Source organism: Guyanagaster necrorhizus (assembly GCF_019112545.1).
Source record: "Guyanagaster necrorhizus MCA 3950 unplaced genomic scaffold BT62scaffold_1, whole genome shotgun sequence".
Classification (NCBI taxonomy): Eukaryota; Fungi; Basidiomycota; class Agaricomycetes; order Agaricales; family Physalacriaceae; genus Guyanagaster; species Guyanagaster necrorhizus.
In genome coordinates this window covers 2,040,517-2,063,540 of record NW_025064880.1, presented here as the reverse complement: position 1 = coordinate 2,063,540, position 23,024 = coordinate 2,040,517, and the positions used below count along the sequence as shown (strand labels likewise).

At 47.5% G+C, this 23,024-nt stretch overlaps 8 protein-coding genes across 8 annotated transcripts; 3 read left to right on the top strand and 5 right to left on the bottom strand.

The window, feature by feature from the left end:
* Positions 1-60: 60 nt before the first annotated feature.
* BT62DRAFT_1070766 (tryptophanyl-tRNA synthetase) lies at positions 61-1,580 on the bottom strand. Its single transcript, XM_043178690.1, has 6 exons — positions 1,411-1,580; positions 1,150-1,362; positions 1,016-1,096; positions 851-966; positions 667-794; positions 61-617 (listed from the first exon to the last, which is right to left on the bottom strand). The coding sequence occupies exons 1-6, from the start codon at positions 1,558-1,560 to the stop codon at positions 160-162; spliced, it is 1,146 nt and encodes a 381-aa protein (XP_043046582.1). The 5' UTR covers positions 1,561-1,580; the 3' UTR covers positions 61-159.
* Positions 1,581-1,594: 14 nt separating this feature from the next.
* Positions 1,595-4,818, top strand: BT62DRAFT_959328 (uncharacterized protein). Its single transcript, XM_043188503.1, has 15 exons — positions 1,595-1,781; positions 1,838-1,905; positions 1,957-2,082; positions 2,135-2,362; positions 2,417-2,531; positions 2,578-2,627; positions 2,676-2,978; positions 3,032-3,097; positions 3,146-3,322; positions 3,372-3,503; positions 3,551-3,755; positions 3,805-3,884; positions 3,936-4,097; positions 4,146-4,262; positions 4,317-4,818. Exons 1-15 carry the CDS (start codon positions 1,691-1,693, stop codon positions 4,473-4,475), a joined length of 2,079 nt encoding a protein of 692 aa, XP_043046581.1. The 5' UTR covers positions 1,595-1,690; the 3' UTR covers positions 4,476-4,818.
* Positions 4,819-9,799: 4,981 nt separating this feature from the next.
* BT62DRAFT_45886 (uncharacterized protein) lies at positions 9,800-13,779 on the top strand. The gene is made up of 15 exons (XM_043180977.1): positions 9,800-10,085; positions 10,204-10,236; positions 10,293-10,364; positions 10,416-10,443; positions 10,494-10,770; positions 10,820-10,828; positions 10,881-11,387; positions 11,437-11,475; positions 11,524-11,533; positions 11,593-11,684; positions 11,738-11,846; positions 11,906-12,139; positions 12,191-12,396; positions 12,447-12,578; positions 12,628-13,779. The coding sequence occupies exons 1-15, from the start codon at positions 10,004-10,006 to the stop codon at positions 13,456-13,458; spliced, it is 2,661 nt and encodes an 886-aa protein (XP_043046580.1). The 5' UTR covers positions 9,800-10,003; the 3' UTR covers positions 13,459-13,779.
* BT62DRAFT_925620 (uncharacterized protein) lies at positions 13,463-14,572 on the bottom strand. The gene is made up of 2 exons (XM_043184854.1): positions 13,816-14,572; positions 13,463-13,760 (listed from the first exon to the last, which is right to left on the bottom strand). Exon 1 carries the CDS (start codon positions 14,452-14,454, stop codon positions 13,819-13,821), a length of 636 nt encoding a protein of 211 aa, XP_043046579.1. The 5' UTR covers positions 14,455-14,572; the 3' UTR covers positions 13,463-13,760; positions 13,816-13,818.
* A 1,298-nt stretch (positions 14,573-15,870) lies between these two features.
* BT62DRAFT_959320 (uncharacterized protein) lies at positions 15,871-19,759 on the top strand. The gene is made up of 10 exons (XM_043188502.1): positions 15,871-15,937; positions 15,994-16,862; positions 16,916-17,551; positions 17,602-17,954; positions 18,005-18,233; positions 18,285-18,804; positions 18,867-19,086; positions 19,140-19,251; positions 19,308-19,485; positions 19,545-19,759. The coding sequence occupies exons 2-10, from the start codon at positions 16,003-16,005 to the stop codon at positions 19,605-19,607; spliced, it is 3,171 nt and encodes a 1,056-aa protein (XP_043046578.1). The 5' UTR covers positions 15,871-15,937; positions 15,994-16,002; the 3' UTR covers positions 19,608-19,759.
* A 318-nt stretch (positions 19,760-20,077) lies between these two features.
* BT62DRAFT_999111 (uncharacterized protein) lies at positions 20,078-20,583 on the bottom strand (the record flags this gene model as incomplete). The annotated part of the gene is made up of 2 exons (XM_043190774.1): positions 20,078-20,165; positions 20,213-20,583. The coding sequence occupies 2 exons, from the start codon at positions 20,581-20,583 to the stop codon at positions 20,078-20,080; spliced, it is 459 nt and encodes a 152-aa protein (XP_043046577.1).
* Positions 20,584-20,787: 204 nt separating this feature from the next.
* BT62DRAFT_45777 (uncharacterized protein) lies at positions 20,788-21,793 on the bottom strand. The gene has a single exon (XM_043180971.1). The coding sequence runs from the start codon at positions 21,575-21,577 to the stop codon at positions 20,936-20,938; it is 642 nt and encodes a 213-aa protein (XP_043046576.1). The 5' UTR covers positions 21,578-21,793; the 3' UTR covers positions 20,788-20,935.
* Positions 21,647-22,831, bottom strand: BT62DRAFT_990043 (uncharacterized protein; the record flags this gene model as incomplete). The annotated part of the gene is made up of 3 exons (XM_043190196.1): positions 21,647-22,306; positions 22,388-22,533; positions 22,690-22,831. 3 exons carry the CDS (start codon positions 22,829-22,831, stop codon positions 21,647-21,649), a joined length of 948 nt encoding a protein of 315 aa, XP_043046575.1.
* Positions 22,832-23,024: the final 193 nt, after the last annotated feature.

The window sequence follows — 23,024 nt, the reverse complement described above, 5'->3', positions numbered from 1 at the left end:
AACTTCACAGTGAGTTCCTGACCGAGGCAAAAAGGAACACCAGTAGCCTTGCATTTCGAAGGGCTCTCCGTCCTGTACTATTGATCAATGCGTCATACAATGGAGGATTTTTCAGGGCAATCAATGAGCTCTAGCAACAAGTAGATGGATGCATTCAAGCTATATGAAAGACGGCAATCCAATGGCCTCTCTAACTTTCCTCATCACAGCCTCTGACCTCTCGGCAGACCTGGCCGCACCATCTAGAGCAACTTCACGAAGATATGCTGCATCCTTCCGCAATCTCCCAAACTCTATCCTGGGTCCTTTCAATGTTTCCTCGACTACTTCTGTAAGGTCGCGTTTGATATGGCCATGATTCTTGTCTTGATATCGCAAGGCGACATCGGCAACGTTCTCATTTGTGCATGCTGCAAGAATAGTCAAGAGGTTGGCCGTGCCCGGTCGGTTGACAGGGTCGTAAGTAATTCCTTGGATGGAGTCTGTCACGGCAACTCGAATCTTGGACGCGATTTGCGAGGCGTCATCGGTGAGGAGGATGCGAGACGATACGTCGGGAGCTGATTTTGACATCTTGGACGAAGGATCTCGAAGAGACAGTATTCGTTTAGAAGATGCTAAAGAAATGTTGGTTTTGGGTGACAGCAACGGAGGAAGAAAACTGACTTTTCAGAAGGGCAGGAAGAGTGAATAACGGGGAATCGGGCGAAAAAGTATGATTGAATCGTTCCGCGATATCTCGACATAGTTCTACGTGTTGAGTCTGGTCATCGCCAACTGGGACGTGAGTAGAGCTGAAATATAATAGTAGTCAGGGTCATGTGAGAGGAATAGCGTAAAGGGCACTAACTTGTACACCAAGATATCGGCAGCTTGAAGGACAGGGTAGGTGAATAAACCGGCGTTGAGCGAACCCTCGTCGACATCAGCGTCGTCGGACATGTTACGTGAAGTAGCTAGTCGTGACTGCATGGCGATCAGGCTCTGTTAAAGACCGACATTGCTGCACATGTACCTTCCAAGTTGTCATTCGACGCAACATTCCTGTAGATGATATGCAGTTGAATATCCAGGCTAGTTCAGCATGATCCCTGTTCTATAATTCTGAGGAATTAGTAGGAATGACCAGGGTACATTATAGTCACGCACCGTGTCCTGGTGGAATATTATCGAGCGTTTAGGGTCTAATCCGATGGCCAAGAGAGCAGCCAGGGTATCATTTCTGGCGTTGGCGAGTTGTGCTGGGTCTTGCGGTAGAGTCAAAGCATGCCAGCTAGCAACCATGTAGAGCAGGACATCATCCGGTCCCGCCTCCCGTTGGAGTTTCACCCAGTTCGCAAGTGCTCCAAAATAATTGCCTAGCTGCAACCGCCATTAGCAGCTTCGTTCTAGCCGGCATGAAGTACATACATGCGGCACGCCTGTCGGTTGAATTCCGGAAAGGATAACGCAATTTTGGCTTTTCACGTCATGATGAGCACCAAGGGACGTGGAAAAGTGCCTGCAGCGACAAGTCAAGAAGAAAGAACGGACTGTCCGTTTGAGGAGAGATGACTGCATTTTTAGAGGCAAGAGACACAGCCACCGAGATGTCCGTGACTTCCACCATCGCCCATTATATTTTTTTCCCAGTGCCATGGTATCGATTATCTGAAGCTCGCTGTCTCCAAATTAGACGGATATCTGAACGATGGATATGGATTCGGGACCTAAGGGCACCGACATGCCTGGCGGCGACTCGTTTCAGGACGTGACGAATGTCTTCCTCAATGCTGCAGCCGGTGAGTAGCAGTACGTCGCGTTTCTACAGACAAAAGTGATTATCTTGTCGTTTAAGAGATGGAATCTGGTAGCCTGGTCATGATGGACGGATTCTCACTTCTGGATGCTATGAGCGCGTTAGAGGTACGTTCTTTCTGTCCTTCACGATACCTTGATCTTTATCTCGTTTCCTAGATTGGTGAGCCTCGTTTGGATAGCGGGATGATTCTAGAGAAGAACCAAAGGCCACCATTTGATCCTCTAATGCCCTTGTTACCGGAAGAAGTTTGTTGGATAATTGATAGGTCGTTTTCCTATGAGGTGTGTTTCAGCGAGATTACTGCAAGGACAACAACTGATAAACATTTTATAGATGGAATGGCACGCGGGAAATCTTCTTTCCAATACCGTCTTCACCTTCGTTTATGTCCACGAGCTAGGCGCTATAGATCCGGATATGATCCCCTACCAGTTACCTTTCGCTGGAGACCCCGAACGACCAGTGGAGCTAGTCTCGATCGTTCTTAGGACCTTCATTTTTGGCTATCTGAAGTGTTGTGGTCTTTCATGGGATTGCCTCAATAGAGGGATTCTCCAGGACGTGAGTACTCTTATTCATGGTATCTAAATTACAGCTGTTGAGGTCCGTTTCTAGATAGAGGACTGGCAGGGGGATAAATGCGACGTCTCATTGTTAGAAGGATACCCCGTCAAGTCTGTGCTGGCCAGGCTTGATGAGGCATCAAACTGGCTACTGCATACAATGAAGAGTGTGTTTGCTCACCTGCGGTGGTACCTTTGTTAATACTGTCTTAGTACCGCCGCTTTGGAGAGACGGGTTACGAGTCCGCCTTGACCTACGAAAAGTTGATGGTCATTTTCATTTTCTCCTGCTGCGTTCTCATTTTTCCCAGATTATTCTTCGTCTCATGAACTGCAACATATTTGACGACCCCGGGTCATTCATGGACCTGCTACAACGAGCATATGAGCTCTTGGATATTGTACGGGCCCATCCTGCACCTATGCCACAAGACGATTCTCCAGCGCACTTGGCCTTCGACCCATTCATAGCCCGTCGTCTCACAACATTCATACCAATTCGTGAAATCGACGTTCCTTCCACGACACAAACCTGGGATGCATTAGAAAAGCTTCTGGATGGCTGGCGTGAGATGCTGTCACTATCTCTAACCAAATATATAACGACCTGGGAGGTAATGCTAACTCTCATATAACAGTCTTGGCGCTAAATGACGTATTGTTAAAGATTGTAGGAAATTTGCGGCGGTGGCAGTTAATTCGGAATCCTGCCTATATACGCTCTCGCATACAGGTAGGTTATCTAGGATAAGGGTTGTATTCCCACTTACATCTTGCGTAGAGTTGTTTTTACGATGGTCTGCTGGTACTCAATAGATTTAACTTGTCCTGGCTTACTCAGTCCTTCTTGACTGAGACCTTGGGGGTAAATTACGAACGGATAGTCAAGGTTATTCAGGATGGCTGGAAGGATGTTACATCTCCGCCACTGTCTCAGATGGAACGGTCTTTAGCTAAAGTAAGTCCTTCTGCTATCTATTATCTCACGAATTCAATGAACGACATAGCTCCTCAACACGCATATCACCGGAAATTGGTTGAACGCGCCACGGCGGAGACGACAGCTAATGAACTTGACTTTTGACTGGCATGCTCTATATGATCTGTTCGTTAACCTGGCCTGTCATTTCTCTAACGACGTAAGGCCACAAGTCTTCCAGATTCTTCTGCTCACTGCTTTGATTAGACTTCTCCTGTTTATGATGTCGTGAAGCAGCTACCTAATGCCGCTCTTCTCTGGAGGCTCTCGACAATTAGAGAGATAATATTGTCGGGTTTCCAGCTGGAGCTCTACTCTCAGGAGGAGAGACCATTCGCGTATTGGTACACGTCTCAGGTCATCGAACGACATCTCTGTTGCTTAGATGAGATCCTTCCTGTTGTTCCGCTGGGTGAGCTGCCTTATGTATGAATGAAGTCCAGTCTGATGAACGTCAACAGATTCTAATGCCTACGGGGAGCTTCGATTCCAGAAGCAGTTCCTGACAGCAATACAGATAATGAGTATAGCAATGTTTTCCGTGCGGACCTTCAGCCTCTGCAGCACCGCAATAAACTTATTGCATTTTCAGGTCATGGCAGCATTGCTACCGTTTGACTGGCAACGCATGAAGCCAAATTTTATTCGTCGATACAAGTGGGCGTGGCGCCCTCAATACAAAGATGTCTGCACACACCCTGTGGGACATCCTCAGTTGTATAAATTTCTCCCCTCGACGCAGGAAATCTCCGAGGTATGAACTGGGTTTGTTTGTTTGAAATCCTTCTGACCCCCTCTCCAGGACAAATTTTACTCCCCATCGGAGTCCTTTGGTTTCGCGCGCGTTCTCATTAGCCAATTGCTTGAACCGACTTTTCGTAATGATTGGGCTGGCGAGTGGCGAGACGAGCGAGCAAAGGTTTGCCAACCCTTGCTGCCCTTATTGACGAATTTGATGGACAACTCTGGACAGTTTCTCCAAGTCTTGGTGACGACTTGCGACAACCTCGCAGGACTGCCCTGCTCTATGCGAGACGCCGCGTCATTTGATCTCAAGACCCTGCATTGGGATCCCCAACAGAACCATTGGTTCCCTAGACTTCTTCCCACTCTCCCCCACGCGGGCTTGTAGTTGCTTTTCAGGACTCACGCTGATCATTCATTAACCTAGTCAGCAATTAATTGATATCTCTTGAACTTTACTTTCTTGAACCGGTGGGGAATAAAGTAAGGTTCAAGAAATATCAGTCAATCTCGTAATTAGATAAATCAGCGGTCAGTTCTGAAGCTGATAGTGGCTGGAGGAGGACGATATTTATTCTCGCTGATGTCCCTGAGAAAGAAGCTCACCAGCTCCGGAAAAGAGGTCGAGTCGTTCAGGGTAGATGCCCAAGCTGTTGTGTGTGTTTTTTTTTTAATATTGCTGTATGGTATTTGTAGATAATGATCGATGAAAACATATGCGGTCTCGACTCTCTACTGTATTGATGGTCAATGCGGAAGCCAAAATCCAGGCTCTATGGAAGCAAGAGTCCTTCTGTTGGAGTTAACGAGGTAGGAGCGCGGACGTGGTGAACGAGGAAAAAGTTTCAGAAGGGAACGAACGCTAGGATAAAACGTCATAACGTTAATCTCAGCGTTATGGTTGAAAGCTGTGTTATTTACCTAGGATAAAATGTCGTAACGTTACTACATAGGTAATAAGTAAATACGGTCAAGGATAGATATGTATAGGAGGTACTCACATCTCAGTGTTATGGTTGAAAGCTGAGATGTGCAGAACGGTGTGACATGCCAAAAAAGGAAGGAATATCAAATAGGTAAGTGAACATGTGCGTATCATACTATTTCTACGTCTAACACTTCCCCTCGAAACATAAACGGTTCGCTTACATGATGCCCAGTGCCTCTGTAAACTTCTTGAATTTTGGACGGGCCAATGGTTTTGTGAGGATGTCGGCAACCATATTATCAGTTGGGTAGTACATTAGTTTGATGTGGCCTTGTTCAATGGTTTGGTGAATGAAATGGTACCAAACTCCAATATGTTTCATTCGTTCATGGAATACTGAATCCTTGGCAATAGAAAGTGCATTTTGACTATCAGAGAAGAGGATGGTAGGGTTTGTTGGGTAAATGGAAGGGTTTGCAATGAATATGGAGAGCTCTGAGAGGAGTTTGTGAAGCCATATCATGTTCTTCAATGCTGGTGTGAGTCCAACATATTCTGATTCACTGGTGGAGACAGTAACAATTGGTTGCTTTCTCGATGTCCACATAACAGTGCCTTGACCCATGAATAGGACAAATTCAGACATAAACTTTCATCTAGACTGGTTGGCATATGCTGCATCATGATAGCCCTTAGGACTGATGCCAGGACCACTGATTATGAGCCGTTGATCACGCGTACTCTTGAGATAACAGAGGACTCGGAATCCTGCTTTTAGGTGAGTTGAACATGAGTCTTCCACGAATTGTGATAATGCTGATACCAGATAGCTGATTTCAGGGCAGGATCCAACTGCAACATACATGAGGGACCCTAGCAGCTCACGATAGAGTGCTTTTTCATGTGGCGTAACAGATTCCATGGATATGGAGGGTGAATCTGGGTTTAGATCAAGGTTCACTTCTATTGGTGTCACAAATAGTGCCATGTTCTGAACTCCAAATCGTTTTGCGATCTGGTCAATGTAGGCTGGCTGTCTAATGCTGATGGTGTGCCTTTCCCAGTCCCAAGTGATATGCATCCCCAAGAGCCAATGTATGGGTCCGAGATCAACTAGCTCGAAATGTGAGCCTATTTCTCGTTTGAATTGATCTGATTCATTTTGGGAGTCTGCAATGATGGTGAAATCATCTGTGGCAACTGTGACAATGGTATATTTAGTCTCTGATTTGATCCGGTAGAAAACAACCTCATCTGCATTGCTGACAGTGAATCCTAGAGAGATCATCATTGCCTTCAGGGTCTGATACCAGCTGCATCCTGCTTGTTTTGTGCCATACAGACATTTGCGCAGCTTAGCATAAATGTTCTGACCTTTGAAATGTTCTGAGATTGTGAAGAATTCTTCATATCTGTTTGGAAACTTGATATAGATTTCCTCGGTGATGTCAGCATGCAGGTATGCATTTTTAATATCGGCTTGGTCTATAATTGCATTCTGAGAGATGGCCATAGAGAGTAGGATGCAGAGAGTGGGAAGACAAACAACCAGGGCATAGGTGTTGAAGTAGTCAATGCCTTAGATCTGAGAGAATCCTTGGGCTACAAAACAGGACTTAGCCTTTTCAGGCTCACCAGTTTTGTTTTGTTTGATCTGGTAGACAAACCTTATACCCATGATGTTTGCATCTGTGGGAACATCTTTTCTTTTCATCACCTCCCATGCTTTCTTCTTCTTGCACTGTCTTATCTCTACAAGTATTGACTCATGCCATTCCCCTTCATCAGAACCACTCAGTGCTTCTTTCATGATTACTGGTTCGACATCCACCATCATAGTATAGTCGATTGGTGAGTAGCTGTCTGGTTCATCATCATTGTCTGATTCTGACTTGTCTTCAAGTGCTGTTGCTACAATTCCAGCTGTAGTGAGACATTTGTGCAAGTCTGAGGATGTGAGTTGACCAGGTTTTGGAGCTGCAGATTGCTTAGGGTGGCTGGATTGAGGGATAGGATCAGATTCTATATCTGTGAGTGGAGATTCGGGATGCTCTGAATGAGTTTCTGTGAGTAGTTCATCTGGTAGGTTTTTGAAGAGTTTAGAAGTAGTTGATGACTTTGAGACAATAGGGTCGGTATCTTCATCCTCTCCCTCAACTACGAATGGTTCTGGAGTCAGGTCATTTTTATTGAAGTATACATCACATCCAATGCTGATTTTTTGCTTTTTAGATCAGTAAACTCTCTAGCCTTTAGCTTCAGTATCAATGCCCACAAAGTAAGTTTCAATAGCATGCTCCTCAAGCTTCTCTAGTGCCTTTACTCAGATCCAGCATTAGCATCTCCATAAGTGAAGACATGAGATGTTAGACTTCCTGCCGGTTGCCATCTCGAATGGAGTTTTCTCTGATGGTATCACTTGTTGAGATGCAGTTGTAGATCTATTCAGCATGCCGGTAAGCTTCAGCCCAGAGGTATTTTAGTAACCCTGAACTGATTAAGAAAGCTCTAGTTGTATCCATCAGATAGCCATTTGAATGTTTGGCAATCCCATGCAACTGTGAGGAATCATATACATTAAGGTGCCAAATAGTCTCCTTCAATTTGAGATGCTGATCAAACTCTGCTAGTGAATTCTCTCCCTCGATCTGTACCAAGGATCTTGATGACCTCTATGCCTTGCTGAACCTTGATCCATATCTCATAACATTTATATGACCCAAGGGTATTTGATTTCTTTGATAAGTATTTGGATTTTGATTCATGGGTGTGTAAGTCACAGAATGTGCAGGCATAGTGAGCTTCTTCTAGTGATGCTATAGACATCGGGCCCATCAGGTCTCTGACAATCTTGTCACTGCTATTGTCGACATATTCATATTAGCCTTGTTTTGGGAATGGCTTGCACTTTGCTTTGGCCTTTACACAGGTCTTGCAAAATTCTGGTTTGGAGTTGAGATCAAGCTCGATTCCTTTGATATAGCCATCGATATACATGCAGCAAAGAGTGGTGTGACTTTGGTGAGCACAAATATTATGTAGCTCAGTGATGTTCACCTTGAGCTTATCTGCCACCATAGTGATATCTGGTTTGGCTGCTATAGTTTGCTGTACATTTGGAGTTGAGATTATGTATAAGCCACCAGCTTTGGGGATTTTTGCAATGATCTTAGCATCTGGCCATGGTGTGCAGATGTACATGGTGTGGTCGGAGGGTTTAATATGGATGAAAAATCCAGTGCAACTGACTTGTGAGAGTGATATAAGAGTGTAGGCCATTTTTAGTGCATGATATGCATTTCAAAAACTTGCAATGGTGGGTTTCTGTCCCTTTCTCATGAGAAGTGGTAGTTGAAGATCTTCTTTTCCTATCACATAGAAAACTTAGCCATTTGCAGCTTTGATAGGCTTTGGTTTGATTTTGGTATAGTTTTTGAACCTCTGACATTCAGGTGAGTATGTTTTCAATGCTCCACAATCTGCTAATGCTATAATGTTCTTCTCTTTTGCTGCATAGACATCACCTTCAGCTCTATAGTCAGATGTGCATATTAATGCCACATTCTTGTGATCATTGTCATCAGCTATGACAGTGATAACATGTTCATCATCACTTTCATCAATAGCTGCAGATGCTGACTCTTTTGCCTTTTCCTTCTCTTTAGCCTTATTCTTTTTTGAAGCTGAGCCTTGTCCTGCCTTTCCACTGCCTTCACACCAACAGTCTGCAATGAGATGGCCAGTTTTACCACATGCTGGGTTTGTGCATTTGAGATAAGATCAATCAGGTCTTTTCTTTGACTTTCCTCCAGAGCTCTGACCCTTCCCTTTGCTCTGTCATTGAGCAGACATTGCTATGTTTTCAGCAGTGGCCTTTGATGCAATCTCCTCATCTCATTCTTCATGCAGGGCTATGACTAGGATATCTGATGTCAGGGTCTTTCCAGTGAACTTGCTGGCAGCAGAGAGGGTGCAATGGATATGATCATAGAAAGGTGGAAGTGATTTTTAGATCATTGAAGTGTACTGATTGTCTTCAATCTTTAGACCCATTCCTTCAATTCATTTATAGAGAACTTTCATTTTGGCAAGGTGTTCATGCATATTGCCTTCATCAGGGCATGCCATGTTTCCAAGCTGAGTAAGGAGGTGCTCTCACATGAGATCGCCCTTGCCAGTCATGACAGCGATGAGCTTTCTCCAGATAAGGGCAGCTGTTGCCTCGCCTTTGATCTCATTGAAGATAGAGTCGGAAACGGCTTTATAAATGATATTACGCATCTTTGCCTCTTTCTGCTCATATTCCTCCAGCTTATTCTCCAGCTTATCCAGGTCATCATCTGAGAGTGGGTGTGAAAATATAGTATCAGAGGACTGGTAGAAGTTTCCCTTGTGCTCGACAGGGTGCAGGGGTATGCAAGCTGTTCCTCAGAGGTGCCAGCCAAGGCTCTTGTCCAGGAACTTGGTGGTGAGCTTCTCTGAAAATGCTACCCAGTTCGATCCATCATCCGCAAGCTTTGTTGTGCTAACTAGCTTTATTTCAGTTGTTGTGGACATGCTGGTAGCGGGGCCCATAACCTGTTGGAGTTAACAAGGTAGGAGTGTGGACGTGGTGAACGAGGAAAAAGTTTCGGAAGGGAACGGACGCTAGGATAAAACGTCATAACGTTAATCTCAGCGTTATGGTTGAAAGCTGAGATGTGCAGAATGGTGTGACATGCCAAAAAAGGAAGGAATATCAAATAGGTAAGTGAACATGTGCGTATCATACTATTTCTACGTCTAACACCTTCTGTGTTGATTTCACGTATAATGTTCTACTCTTGCTTTCGACAACGAACAAGCGAACTATGCCGTACACTACAATTATCCGTGATTGCGCCTCAGCACCGTTCCCCCGGACCCCGCACTAATAAGCGATCCCCGTGACGATAATTCGTCATGGTTAGGCCGAAAGGGGCTCACTGATTCCTCTATGTGCAACTGGAATGCCACCCGAGACAACAAAGCGACGACAAAAGATCTTCAGTGAGGAAGAGCTCAAGGATATTGAGCAAAAGCGTATTCGGGGTGCGTCCTTGTTCCTTAACGTATTTGGCCAGCAATTGATCGTCATTTCTCACACCTTCCGGCCATCCTCATTTTACCCCTCACTTCCACTTTTCTGCGCCCATCGTTCCCTGTCCAGGAGAACTTTCTTGCGCTGAATGTCGCCGACTCAGTAGGCTTGCGTCTTATACAGTGGTCGTGATGACACCATTTATCCGTCTCGACCAGAACTTCGCTGCGATAAGAAGGTTCCCTGTAGCTCGTGTTGTAGGCGAGGATGCGAGAGTATATGCCCCTGTGGTCGGTCTCTTCCACTGAGTGCAAACCCAGAGCTACAGTGACACTCAACAGGTATTTTGTCTGCGGGACAAGGCACTCGGTTCGTTGCTCGCACGATCATACTCTGCTCAAATTTTCACGCTTTTCCAGATTCATTCTCGCTGATACGGATCATCTGCATCGTAAAATCACCGAAATGAGCCAACGTATACGGTCGCTCGAGGACGCGTTAGCGATTCTACAGGCTAGTGTCTCTGAAGAGCGACACCCTCTTCTCGACGATGAACTTCTCAAAATCAAATTTGGAGCAGAGGCTGCAAACCGGGACCGACGTCCCGCAGAGACACAGGCCATTGATGCTCTCGGGACGTTGACGTTGACCGACGAGGGTGACATGCGGTATTTCGGCAGGTCAGCTGGTTCAGAGGTGTGTAAATTCTCTTCGCACAGCACATTCAATGACCAGGGTTTTCTAGACATTAATCGTTACGTCTTCTCTCCCCCCTTTGTCGTCGCTGACACTGACTTGCTGTATAGGCAGGCGAGGAATGGGATAATATTTCCGACTATTCATCCGACGACAGTACCGAGCTTTCAACAAGCCCGTCGCTGGAGAAGGCCACCACAGGATTTCTGTTTTCACAAGCACATATGGCCGCTGCCAATGTTGCCTCCAGGTTACCCCCAAGAGACCGCGCCCATGTCCTCTGTCAATTGTATATCGATCACGCGTCCCTCTTCTTCCGGCCTATCAAAAGGGATGAACTGTTTGATTTGTTCCTCCCTGACATATACAAGGAGCCTAATTCGGCTGTTCCCCATACACTTGCTACCCTGTTCTTTGTGTTTGCACTGGGGGCGCTGTTTGATCTCCGTCTTGGGGCCTACAACAAAGAGGCGGAATTATATTATCACCTGGGACTTACAGCGCTGTCACTGAAACACGTTCTACTGGATGCGCCTCAAATTAACACCATTCGCGCAGTCGGACTTATGGCGACGTATCACAGCATGGCAAGTAAAAAGTACTCCCGGGATACCGCTGTACGTCCGCATCTGTACTGTTATGCCCTCGAACTCATATATATTTCAGTGGTTTAGCATGGGGCTTGCTGTCAAGTTAGCACTAAGTGTGAGCTTCTTGTGACCTTTGTTCTTTCATCGTTGACCGCAATTATAGATTGGCCTTCGTTAGTCTGTTGTCACCACTCAAGCGTTTCTCTTCCCCTTACCCAAATATGCCTTACAGATCGGGATAGCGCGAGATGGCACATGGAACCCAGGACCGTTCAAATGCGCAGAAATCTATGGTGGGAAATCTTCTCTTCCGACGTATCTCATGCAAGTGACATTCATGTTTATGCTTGGTGGATCTGGCTAACGGACTAGAACAGAGCCTTGCCCTTGGTCGGCCTCCCGCAGTTCATCTATCGTTTGTTGACTGTGAGTTCCCAACCGATGAGGAGGCAACGTTGAGCCAGTCGGGAGATATTGAATTTGGTTGTGAGTTAAAAATGTTAACCCTCTCGTTTTTCTATTCGACACCCACGTCGCGTCTATAGTCTGGCGCATGAAATACACCTTTGCCCGAGACATCTTCAGTGCTGTCGTTGACGCGACCCTGACTGCCCAAACGCCAAGCTATGCTACTATACTGGACCTTGATAAGAAAGTCCGTCAGATGACCTTCCCGTCGTCCTTCAAGCCGTATGTCAAACTCGAAGATGGGGTCGGAGACTACTATTCTAGTGCGAAGAGTCTAAGAGACTTTTATGCAAGTCAACATAGGACCGTTAGTGAGTGATTCCGATGTACACCGTTTCGCTCTTTTTACTTCTCATCTTTAGCGATGCTCTACCTACATCGGAGTTACTTTGCTCAGTCTATCCTCGATTCCCCTTCGAATCCTCTTCTCAGTCCCTTCGCTCCCTCTTTCCTAACAGCGTATCGGAGTGCGTCTGTTATGATAAAGGCTGCCGCGCACCAGTTTGATCGTTCAGCTGACGCGGCCACGAGGGTATGGTTCCTGCTGTATCACATTTTTTCTTCAGCAGTAAGAATTATCAAATGAATCTGTCCTTCCCCTATTTACCATTGCCTCAGGTGGTCGTTGGCAGTGTGGTCACTCGTTCACCTAATACCACCATCGCTCGCAGTGCTTTGGAGGACTTGGAGTTGGCCATCAGGCTGTTCGAAACGTGCGCAGCTAAATCTCAGAGAGCAAGAGTCGCCTTAGTGAGTCTATAGGCCTGCCTCTCTTTGCATTCTAATGACATTCGATAAGGGCATTCTGCGCAAGCTCAGAGATAAAGCCATAGTATCTTATACCCAGTCCCGGCTAAAATCCCGGTCACCCGAGAGCGATATGTCCGACAAGTCATCCACCCAACCACCGTACTCCGAGTCCGAAGATGAATTGGCAATATTCGGCGGGCAGACTAAAGTACTGACAAAGAGGCATCGGTCAAAGAACTCGTTACAGTTTACCGGTTTCCCTGCTTCTACTACTGAGTCCACGCCTTCTCCTGGGGGCCCTGCAGCTGAAGCGAAGCTACATAAAGTCAATGTCCATCCGTCATTGATGGACTACATTAAAGACGGCGGTGGGGGGATGATGACGACAACGGAACCTCGTCTGCAAATTCATGGACAGTGGTCGCCTCAAACCGTACAACCATTTCCTTTATCATCAGGATCGACTTTCGCAAATGTCCCGCCGACTGGTACGGAAGAGGACCATGGGTTTTCGTGGAACGCTATATTCGATCTTCCAAGCACGAATTGGACGGAGACCTCTCCACTTTATTCAATCGGACCCGCGTCCGCGGGCTACCACCCACAAACGCTCTATGCTCCTCCAGTAAACCAAACGCCACAGCCACAATACCAGCCGCCTGAGTCTGGTATCAGCTCTAATGACCTGAATTGGTTCAATATCCAACATCCACCACCGGTGCCAGTCTTCCCGGCAGTGAATGCTGCTGCGCTGGCGGAGTTGGGATTGATGACGGAGTCGAATATGGATCCGGGGTGGCTGTCTTTTATGCACGAGTGCGGCATAGTAGTCGCAGATCCTACGGTAGGGCTTTCTTCTGGGCTTGGGATGGGTATGTAGATCAATATTGTATGATATATTTTTAGGTAGTGTAATTTGTCGGAATTTGTATCCATCATCTTTTATTAATATTATAGTTATATATTGACGTGGGTTAATTTTTTCGACGGCCGTACACCTCATCGCAAGGTTCAAGATTAATTAGGAATCCGCACCGTATGCGCTGAAACCGTCGACGGTACGGGTCGTAACCGTACCCGTCAACCGTATTTTTGGCGATGCCAAGCGACTCGAATATCATAACGTCTTCTTCCAGCGCGACGTTCAGACGTATCCAGCAGGCATCCGTTCCGTCACAATCACTATAAAGAGCTGTAAAAGAGCTGCGACGTAAGATGCGCGCGAAGGGACACTCACGTATCATACGTTCCGCTTCAACTTTCCTTTGACTGCCACGCTTCCTAGAACGACACCATCCCTTCCTTCGGCCATACGAACGGCCTTCGACACTGCAGACAAGGCGCGATCACTGATGGCCTTCATCGCGTCACGCTTCGTTTCCGTGCGAGATTTCGCCGGTAGTACTCGAATCTGATACTCTTTCGAGTCCGCGGGTAGTTGTGGGTTCCAAACGGGGTATTTGATTTCGGATACCCGGCGATATTCGTGATGCACGAGTAAGGCTAGGTTACGAGTCAATTGGTGGGATAAGCCACGCGTGTGGGAGGAGTTGTGGAGGAGGGCGAGGGTGTTGTCGACTGCTCGTCGCTCGGGTTTAGATTGGGGAATGGTATAGGGAACTTGGGGGGGAGGGGGACAAGCGTACGTACCTCTGTTGTTCCAGATGGATAACCAAGACTCGAGCTCCTCTTTGATTGCGGGTGGAGGAGGAGGCTCATGGTGGAGGTGGTGTATTACTTTTGCTGCGTCGTGGAAAGTGGACCGCCATAGATTGCGTAGGTTTCTAGTAGCCAATGGATGGTGTAGAACTGAGGCAGAAGTGGTGCGCAAAAAGAGTCTGTACAGACTGGTAAATGAGGCAGGAAGACGGATCATTGGGGGGGAGGGCGGAGAGAGAGAGAAATTCTTGCCGGCGGCTGTGGCAGTGCAGCTTGTCTGCTGCTCAGTACTTGCGTCTGTGAAAGGATCTTTCTCAACTGGCACAATGTTTATGTAGATAAGGGGCATGCAGGTTTTGATGGGATGATTTAACCAGATAAATGATATAAATGTTGAAATGATCTTTAGAATGAACATCAAAATCTGAGGTTGTCCCTTTGGGCGCCCATGCCATCCATCCCACTAGCTAGTGCTGCGGTTGGATTGCTCTCCCAAGGTTTCTTGATGGGGTTGCGAAGACACGTTCATGTTCCATTATTTCCCCGAAGCTACAGCGCTGTGCCGGGGAAACCGATCTTGTATTGTGGCGTAGCTCCAGGATTCATCGGGCCCTTGCGATGAGCGATCCTGCGAAGGTATCTTGTTCACATCATCGAGTTCCTTGAGTTCCTTGGCGTTTATCAGAATTTCCGTAAAGTGCATTCGCGGCGCAAAGCTGTGTATAGTTGCGACGTGCCTTCTGTTATGAATAGGCTGTTGTTCTGGTGTTAGCCTAACCAAAGAACAAGTGATATTACAATCTATTCTCGTCCAGAGCCGGTTCTTCGCCAGTTCGGAAGGCCGAATGTCGTCATAGCAAATGAAAAAGGATCATGGGTCGAACAGCATTCGGACGCGGCTGATGGTTCGAATTCCGATGTTAGAAGACGCTGTTCTGTGCGTAGATAGAAAAGATGATGTTCGATTTTCCGATGCTTGCCAGATCTTCCGTGTGGCTTCAAGCGGTCAAAATCCCTTCATCAAAGCGTGCAGATCATTTCTGCGACTTGCGAGGAATGAACGTAATGATTCAGATGTTCTACAACACATAGATGTTGTGAATTAAGCGAGAGGAAGCATTGCTTGACAAGGTATGTACAGCGAACTGCTTGCAGTTAGATACGACCTGATCCAGTCTTCTCGGGGCCTCCTGTCTAGGCGCTACCAGGTGACTGATGTTGTCAAGAATGTAGAATTCATCTAGACCATTTCCCCACTGAACTATGAACACTAGCGACTTGGATGGGAAGAATTGAGGGATATCAAAGAGATATTATTGTATGTATGAGGTGATCGTTACCGTTATAAGGCCCTTGTTACCCCACAATGATTGCACCGGAAGCGATGTCACACGGTATCAATCACGGACGAGTACGATTGAATCATCACTGAATCCGCAAGGTCCGGTCATCTGGGCATTGTGGCGAAATTTTCAAAGTCCGACTCGGTGCTACAAAAGTGTGCAAATCAGGTGAACGATCCATCTCTTTTCTCTTCCCTCCCCCATAGAGGTGTGTCGCCATGATTCTTTATCGTCCAAGCTACAGCGTACTCATTTTTTGCAGGCACTATTTGCCACCCTTAGATATAGAGCATCCTTTGTTTCTTGTCAGCCTTTGTGTGCCATCACCTCATTTTTTCCACCATTCCACAATCAAAGGTGCGTCGCTGTTTTTCTCCAATGTTCTCAGCTGAAATGCAAGAAAACGTGCTCAGATTATAGATATGCCCGCTGTTACAGCTTCATCTGCTCCCTTTGTTCCCTCTCCAGCCGTCCTCAAGGCTGCCATGCACCCCTCTGACGCTCAGGTCGACGCTGCGGCTCTTTTTGTCGCTGACAAATCAACGCGCGAATCAGCTGCTACCAAGCTCATCGCTGTTGCACAAAAAGACGGTCCTCATTCCATCCAGGCCGTCGCACCCGGTGTGGTCAAGGCTCTTGCCGACAAAAAATCTCCTGCAGCACGGGAGGGCGCTGCCCAGCTCATCGCTGCCCTCTCTAAATCTGCCGCAGTGAAAGCTCTCGAACCCGCTTTCATCGAGTCCGGTATCTACGCTTCACTCCTCGAGACTTTCGCCGACAAGATGCCTGCTGTTCGGACCGCTGCCGTCGAGGCGGTGCGAGAATACGTTGTCGCAATGAACCCCTGGGCTACAGCCCTCATCCTTCCCGCCCTTCTTCATGAACTCAAAACTGCCGGTAAATGGCAGATCAAGACTGGATCCCTTGTCATCCTCAACCAGCTCGTCAAGAGCGCCCCTATCCAGATGGCCAAGCTTATGCCTGACATCATTCCCGTCCTTTCTGAGATTATCTGGGATACCAAGGCCGACGTGAAGAAGGCTGCCCGTGATTCGCTCACAAAGGCTACCGCATTGGTTTCTAACAAGGATATTGAACGATTTATTCCGGCTCTTATCAAGGCCCTTATTAATCCCGTCGAGGAGGTGCCTAATACTATTGCTCTCCTGTCGGCCACCACATTCGTTTCAGAAGTAGACTCGCCTACGCTCTCCCTAATGGTCCCTCTTCTTTCTCGTGGCCTTAACGAGAAGTTGACCGCCACTAAGCGAAAAGTCGCAGTGTAGGCACTGTTTTCTCCTTCTCTGATTAATGCTGATCAAGTTTCTCTTTCAGTATTGTTGACAACATGGCCAAGCTCGTGGACTCGCACATCACCGTCCGACCCTTCATTCCTAAGCTCCTTCCAGGTCTGCTCAAAGTTGAGACAGCCATCGGTGACCCTGAAGCCCGCGGTGTTGTCGGCAAGGCGATCGCCACCCTTCGTCAAGTTGGTCAGATTCCCGAGGGTGACGGTTCAGACCTACCTCCCATCAAGCACGCCGATGCCGGTGCCCTCGGTCACTCCCTCGGTGCGATCTACAAGAAGATGGGTACCGAGATTCACGTTGCTCACATTGCTGCCATCTACGCTTCTAACCTCGCTACCGACCTTGTCATCGCCAAGAACTTCGACGTTCCTCAGTGGGAGACTTTGGCACCTTACCTTGCCTTTGTCTCAGCGACTCCCGACCCCGTCATTGTAACTCGTGAATGGGTCGTCAAGTCCGCCACCGAGGACGTCGATGATGGTGAGGTTCCCGAAGATGAGGAGGAAGGCGAAGATCTCTGCAACTGCCAGTTCTCTTTGGCTTATGGTGCCAAGATCCTGCTCAACACTGCAACTCTTCGTCTTAAGCGTGGTCACCGCTACGGTCTTTGCGGTAAGAACGGTACCGGAAAGTCCACTCTTATGCGTGCTATCACCAACGGGTAAGCTGACTTTATTCTATCCGTGACCTGTACTCACTCTTTGCGTATAGTCAAGTCGAAGGTTTCCCATCGCCCGACGAAGTCCGCACTTTCTACGTCGAGCACGACATTGATGGTTCCGAGGAAGACACTTCAGTTCTCCAGTTCATCCTAAGCGACAAGCGTATCCTTGCCAACGAAGCTGAAGTCATTGAGACCCTTGCATCTGTCGGTTTCAGTGACGAACGTCAAGCCCAGGCAATTGGTTCTCTGTCTGGTGGTTGGAAGATGAAGCTTGCCCTTGCCCGGGCTATGCTTTTCAGGGCTGACATCCTCCTGCTTGATGAGCCTACTAACCATCTTGATGTCGTTAACGTTGCTTGGTTGGAGAATTACCTCACGAACTTGAAGACTTGCACTTCGAGTATGTCTCCTTATCTTGGTCAGCGTCTTTTTCACTCATCTTTTTTGCAGTCATTGTGTCGCACGACTCCGGTTTCCTTAACAACACGATCACGGACGTTCTCCACTTGAACCGCTTCAAGCTCCGCAGATATCGTGGAAACCTCGAGAAGTTCGTGGCCCAGGTTCCTGAGGCCAAGTCTTACTACACTCTTGAGGCGGCCGAGGACTACAAGTTCAAGCTCCCTGACCCACCTCTCCTTGAGGGTGTCAAGACGAAGGAGAAGAGTTTGTTGAAGATGTAAGTAGCTCAGCTAGGCCGCTTATATATTCATACTAATGAGAATTGTAGGCGCAAGGTTGGTTTCCAGTACCCCACGCAAGTCACCCAGCAGCTGTACGACATCACCCTCCAAGTCTCTCTTTCCTCCCGTGTCGCTGTCCTCGGTCCTAACGGATCCGGCAAATCTACCCTTGTCAAGCTCCTCATCGGTGACATGGAGCCCAACAAGGGTGGTGAGATCTGGAAGCACCCCAACCTGGTCATCGGTTACGTCGCTCAACACGCCTTCCACCACATCGACAACCACCTGGACAAGACGCCTCTCGAATACATGCTGTGGCGTTATCAGACTGGTGAAGATTTGGAGGAGATGACCAAGGCCAACCGCCAGATCTCGGAGGAGGAGGCTCAGAAGATGAAGGATGGAGCTGCTATCGTTGTTGAAGGCCAGAAGAGGCTCATTGATGAGATTGTTGCAAGGAAGAAGCTGAAGCAGTCGTACGAGTATGAGGTTTCCTTCAAGGGTCTCAGTTCCTCTGAGAACATTTGGTTGCCACGAGACGACCTCGTTAAGCGTGGTTTCGAGAAGGTTGGTTCTTTGATGGATATTACCCATTGTTGATGATACTAATCATTATCGTGATTTTGCAGAAAGTCATCGAAGTTGACACCCGTGAGGCTCAACGCCTAGGTCTTCTCCGACCTCTCGTTCGTCGGGAGATTGAGAAGCACTTTGCCGACTTTGGTCTCGAGCCCGAGTTCGTTTCGCATAACACCATGAGAGGTCTTTCCGGTGGACAGAAGGTCAAGATTGTCCTCGGTGCCGCCACATGGCGTCGTCCCCACGTCATGTGCTTGGATGAGCCTACTAGTATGTTCTTTTTTTCTCGAATGATTTCATCTATTTATTGATCTTGGTTGTAGACTACCTCGATCGCGAATCTCTCGCTGCTCTGATCGAGGCGCTCAAGGTGTTTGAGGGTGGTGTGCTCGTTATCACCCACAACCGTGACTTCTCAGAATCCCTGTGCAAGGAGTGCGTTCGTTTCGTTAGCTCTGATATTCCTGGCTGACGCGTATGTGTTTTAACAGAGTGTGGGCGATGCGCGATGGTCGTCTTGAAGCTTCCGGCCACAACTGGGTTGAAGGTCAAGGTTCTGGAGCCCGTATCGACAAGAAGGAGGGTGAAGACGACGACCAGTATGATGCTATGGGTAACAAGATTGAGTCAAAGAAAGCCAAGAAGATCACATCGTCAGAAGCACGGAAGGTATGTTGGCATTTAACAGCTTTGTGGAGTCAGAGTTTGTCTGATTCATCTTTGTGTAGCTCAAGAAGGAGCGTATGGCGCGCAAAAAGAGGGGTGAGGATATCACTGACGACGAGCTGTAAACGTTGTCGCCGTCGTTTCCTTTTCTATTTTCACTCCTTGGCTTACGATTATCTATGCGCTTACCTATCCGTGTTGTCTGTTTTATTATGTGTACTTGTGGTATAATACTGTTCATCTATATGCAATATACGGTTATGATGTTACGAACTTTGCGGGATGGGAGTAGAACTGAGAATCTGGATGTGATGTAGGTTCGTGTTTTCGTGCATTTGATCAATTCCTCGCTCCAGAGTGCGTTATGCTGGTCATCCAGAAACTTGTCTCTGTTCTTCGCTTTCATAGGCTGAAATACAGTGTCCTTTGAGACTGGCCGGGCCAGGGCAGGGCAGGCCTTCACTACATTAATGACGCAAGACGGGACTGTGGACGTAACAGACACATACGAAAAATGTGGAACGACACAAAATAGAAAAAAAAAAAATATCCACGCGACGTTCCTGGCATAACCGAGTCTTAACATCCTTATCAGTTAAACCTCCTGCTCTTGGTCTAGCTTGCCTTGCTGCTGAGCGAAGAAATCCCCACCATCCTTCCCCAGAGTCAGCTTATGGAGCTTTCTGTGACCACTCATCCCAGGCAGCGTCTTTTGGAAACAAAGCCGTACGGGTACTGTAACGTCCCGTCCGTATAAATGGCACGCCGGTCTGCTTGTACATCTCCGAGGGGTACGTGCGGCCAGGATATACAGCACACAGCGAAAAAGGTTGTGAGGTTCATGGAGGTGGTTAATGTGCTGGCTGAAGTTGTTGCCATGTTCTTGGCGTCTCCATTCGATCCGTGTAACATGATGGAAGTTCCAGCAACGTACTGACTAATGGCAAAATTTGATGCCATATCGAATACATGGTTGCCGAAAAACTCTGGACATCGATTAACAAGGACCATAGTATAAGCCTCAGGGACGCGGTTCGCGAGGAGATTAGCAAGCATTGAGCAGGTCTCGTCTGCCTGACATGACGTTCGTCGGAGAACCATGGATGGGTTCAGTTGATTGTCATAAAGTCGGTTATTGACCGGAGACCACGCACAGAACAACAAGCTGAGGGGAAGACAGTGATCAAGTGCCGATAGGCAAGGACAGTGCTGTAGCTCAACTTGTTCCATTGTGGCTCTTCATTGCACAGGTGTTGGTCTAAAATGTCACCAGTGGCGATAATATCCTCAAAGCACCTTTATGACAGCGGTAGCTTTCTTGAGCGTGAAAACGTTTGGTGACGGATCCACTCGACCGCAGTAGTTAACGAGAGATGAATGATGGAATGAGAGGTATCTGATCCTGGCAGAACAAGTTTGTGAAGCAAGAATGCAACAGCCATTATAAACACCCTCAGAGGCGGTGGCAACGATGGCCAGTCTGAAGGTGGATCTCTGACAAAGTTAGAGAGCATGTCGAGAGAACGTGGTGATAGATTCTTCCAGGGAAACAGGGCAACGCATCCGAAAATTCAAGAATCAACGGACAACCAAAACCCTGCTTGAGGCCCTTCTGCGGTGCGTCAAATGAACATAAGACTGCAGAACAGAGCCAAAGAAGAAACAAGTCGGCATGATTATCATTATCAGGATCTAGAGGACGAAAGGCGCCGTCATCCCTTGCAACCCGCACCAGTTGAGACCAGCAAAGCGGCGGCAGCTTTAAAACATGGTTGGGGTCTATAATATCCCTGAAAAATGCAGCTGGATCGAGCAAGTCAGCAGGTCTTCCTCCCGCTGGCAGGCGAGCGACCCCAACACACTGGATTGCAGCACGGAGCTCAAATGTAGCAATGTCAGGGATAACAATATAACGTGAGTGATAAGGGAAAAGACGAAGCAAGCGTTCAACTTTGAGCTCCATGCCCGAAATTGGTTTGTCACAGTCGAGAAGCCTCTCATCCGCCTGCAGACAACTTTTGAGGAGAGATTTATGCAAGTCGATGATTGGGAGAATATCTGGTCCAAGGTTAAGCAACAACTTGTTTGACGCCATTGGACCCCCCAATAGACTGTATGAATATGCTGTGAACGCTGGGATTCGAAGAGACTGATAAGAGCTAGTTCAATGCTTCAGCCGCCAAGTTAGTTGCCGTCTGCTGCACAGCACCATAGTCAGCGATTTGGAATCCCTTGATTGCACATCCGGAAGTCGACGAATCATGTCGCTAAAACCTCTTTGTCTCCGGGCATCAAGGAAGCTATATGTCTTCCATGATATTTGTGGAGTGATATGGCGAAGGAAAACATAGACAAGATCACAGAGTGGTGTATGATAAGGGCGTTGAGGAAAGATAATAGGAAGGATGATCGCCGCTGCATACGCCGCATAGACAAGGGCAGTTGCCGCACAAATGATCCATAATAGAGCCTCCCGGAGCGGACGGAGGAAAATGACCAAGCCGATGAGAAATATCGCGAGGGCGAGATGCATAAGGACAGGAAGGAGTCCTATGATGACTTGGACATGCCATTTTTGAAAGCCAGTATATCGGAACTGGCGCGTAAAGCTACGGTCGCGCGGTGTTCCGGATGGCAGAACGACATCGTGGTGAAGCCACTGCTTCGCAAGAACAGCGACGAAGGCGGCCGTCAGGCTGAGGAACAGACTAACAAACCAAAGTCCGTTCACCCAAACGTCCGTGGTAGCGGGTACAAAGGTGGTATTGGGGTTCAGTGGGGAAGAAGAGATGGCAGTGCAGTCCGCCTGCAAGTTCTGGTATGTCTGCGCAACAAAGGTCGTCACGACTGCCGAGAAAAGACCCGCCTTTGACTTGCTCAGTAACAAATGGAACTACTGACTCACAAGTACGAGCAGTACATCGACATTATCCCGAGACTCTTCGACCATGTTGGCATCGTGTATCCTGCTTTCGTCTTCGTGTGTTCTCCAAACCTTCGCATTCAGTGCATCCTCGGGGTATTTTTCTTCGTAATTAAACGGGTCGTTCACTATGTATTTAGCACTTCGTGAGATATATCGCCAATAATAAAAGCGCTTTTCACACCTTTCCTAGCAGTAAGATTTGACCTCTTCATCGTTCCGAAAATCTTCTTCGTGCTGGCATTCGGCAGGACATCATGCATGCTGCCTCTGTTCACTTTGACCTTCCCCTGGTTCTACCTCTGGATCATGCCCTTGCTCCCCGCCTCCTTCATTTCCTCGCTCTTTGGTCTCTGCGTTGTGGTCGCTGTCGATAGTTTGGTTTTGCCCTGGAACCGAGGGACCATTGATTCGGTGAATCGACATAGTGTTGAATGAGGACGATGTTGGAGAGATGGATACACGTGTGCAATTTCCAGGGTTGCGGCATAGTCAATGTTAGGACGATAGCCATTCTGGATTTCTCCGTGATTGTTGTTTGAAAAAGCCAAAAAGGGAAATCACCTTCCTATCGTTCGAACTTCGTGTCCTTCAACATCATCGACTTTCAAAGTCACCA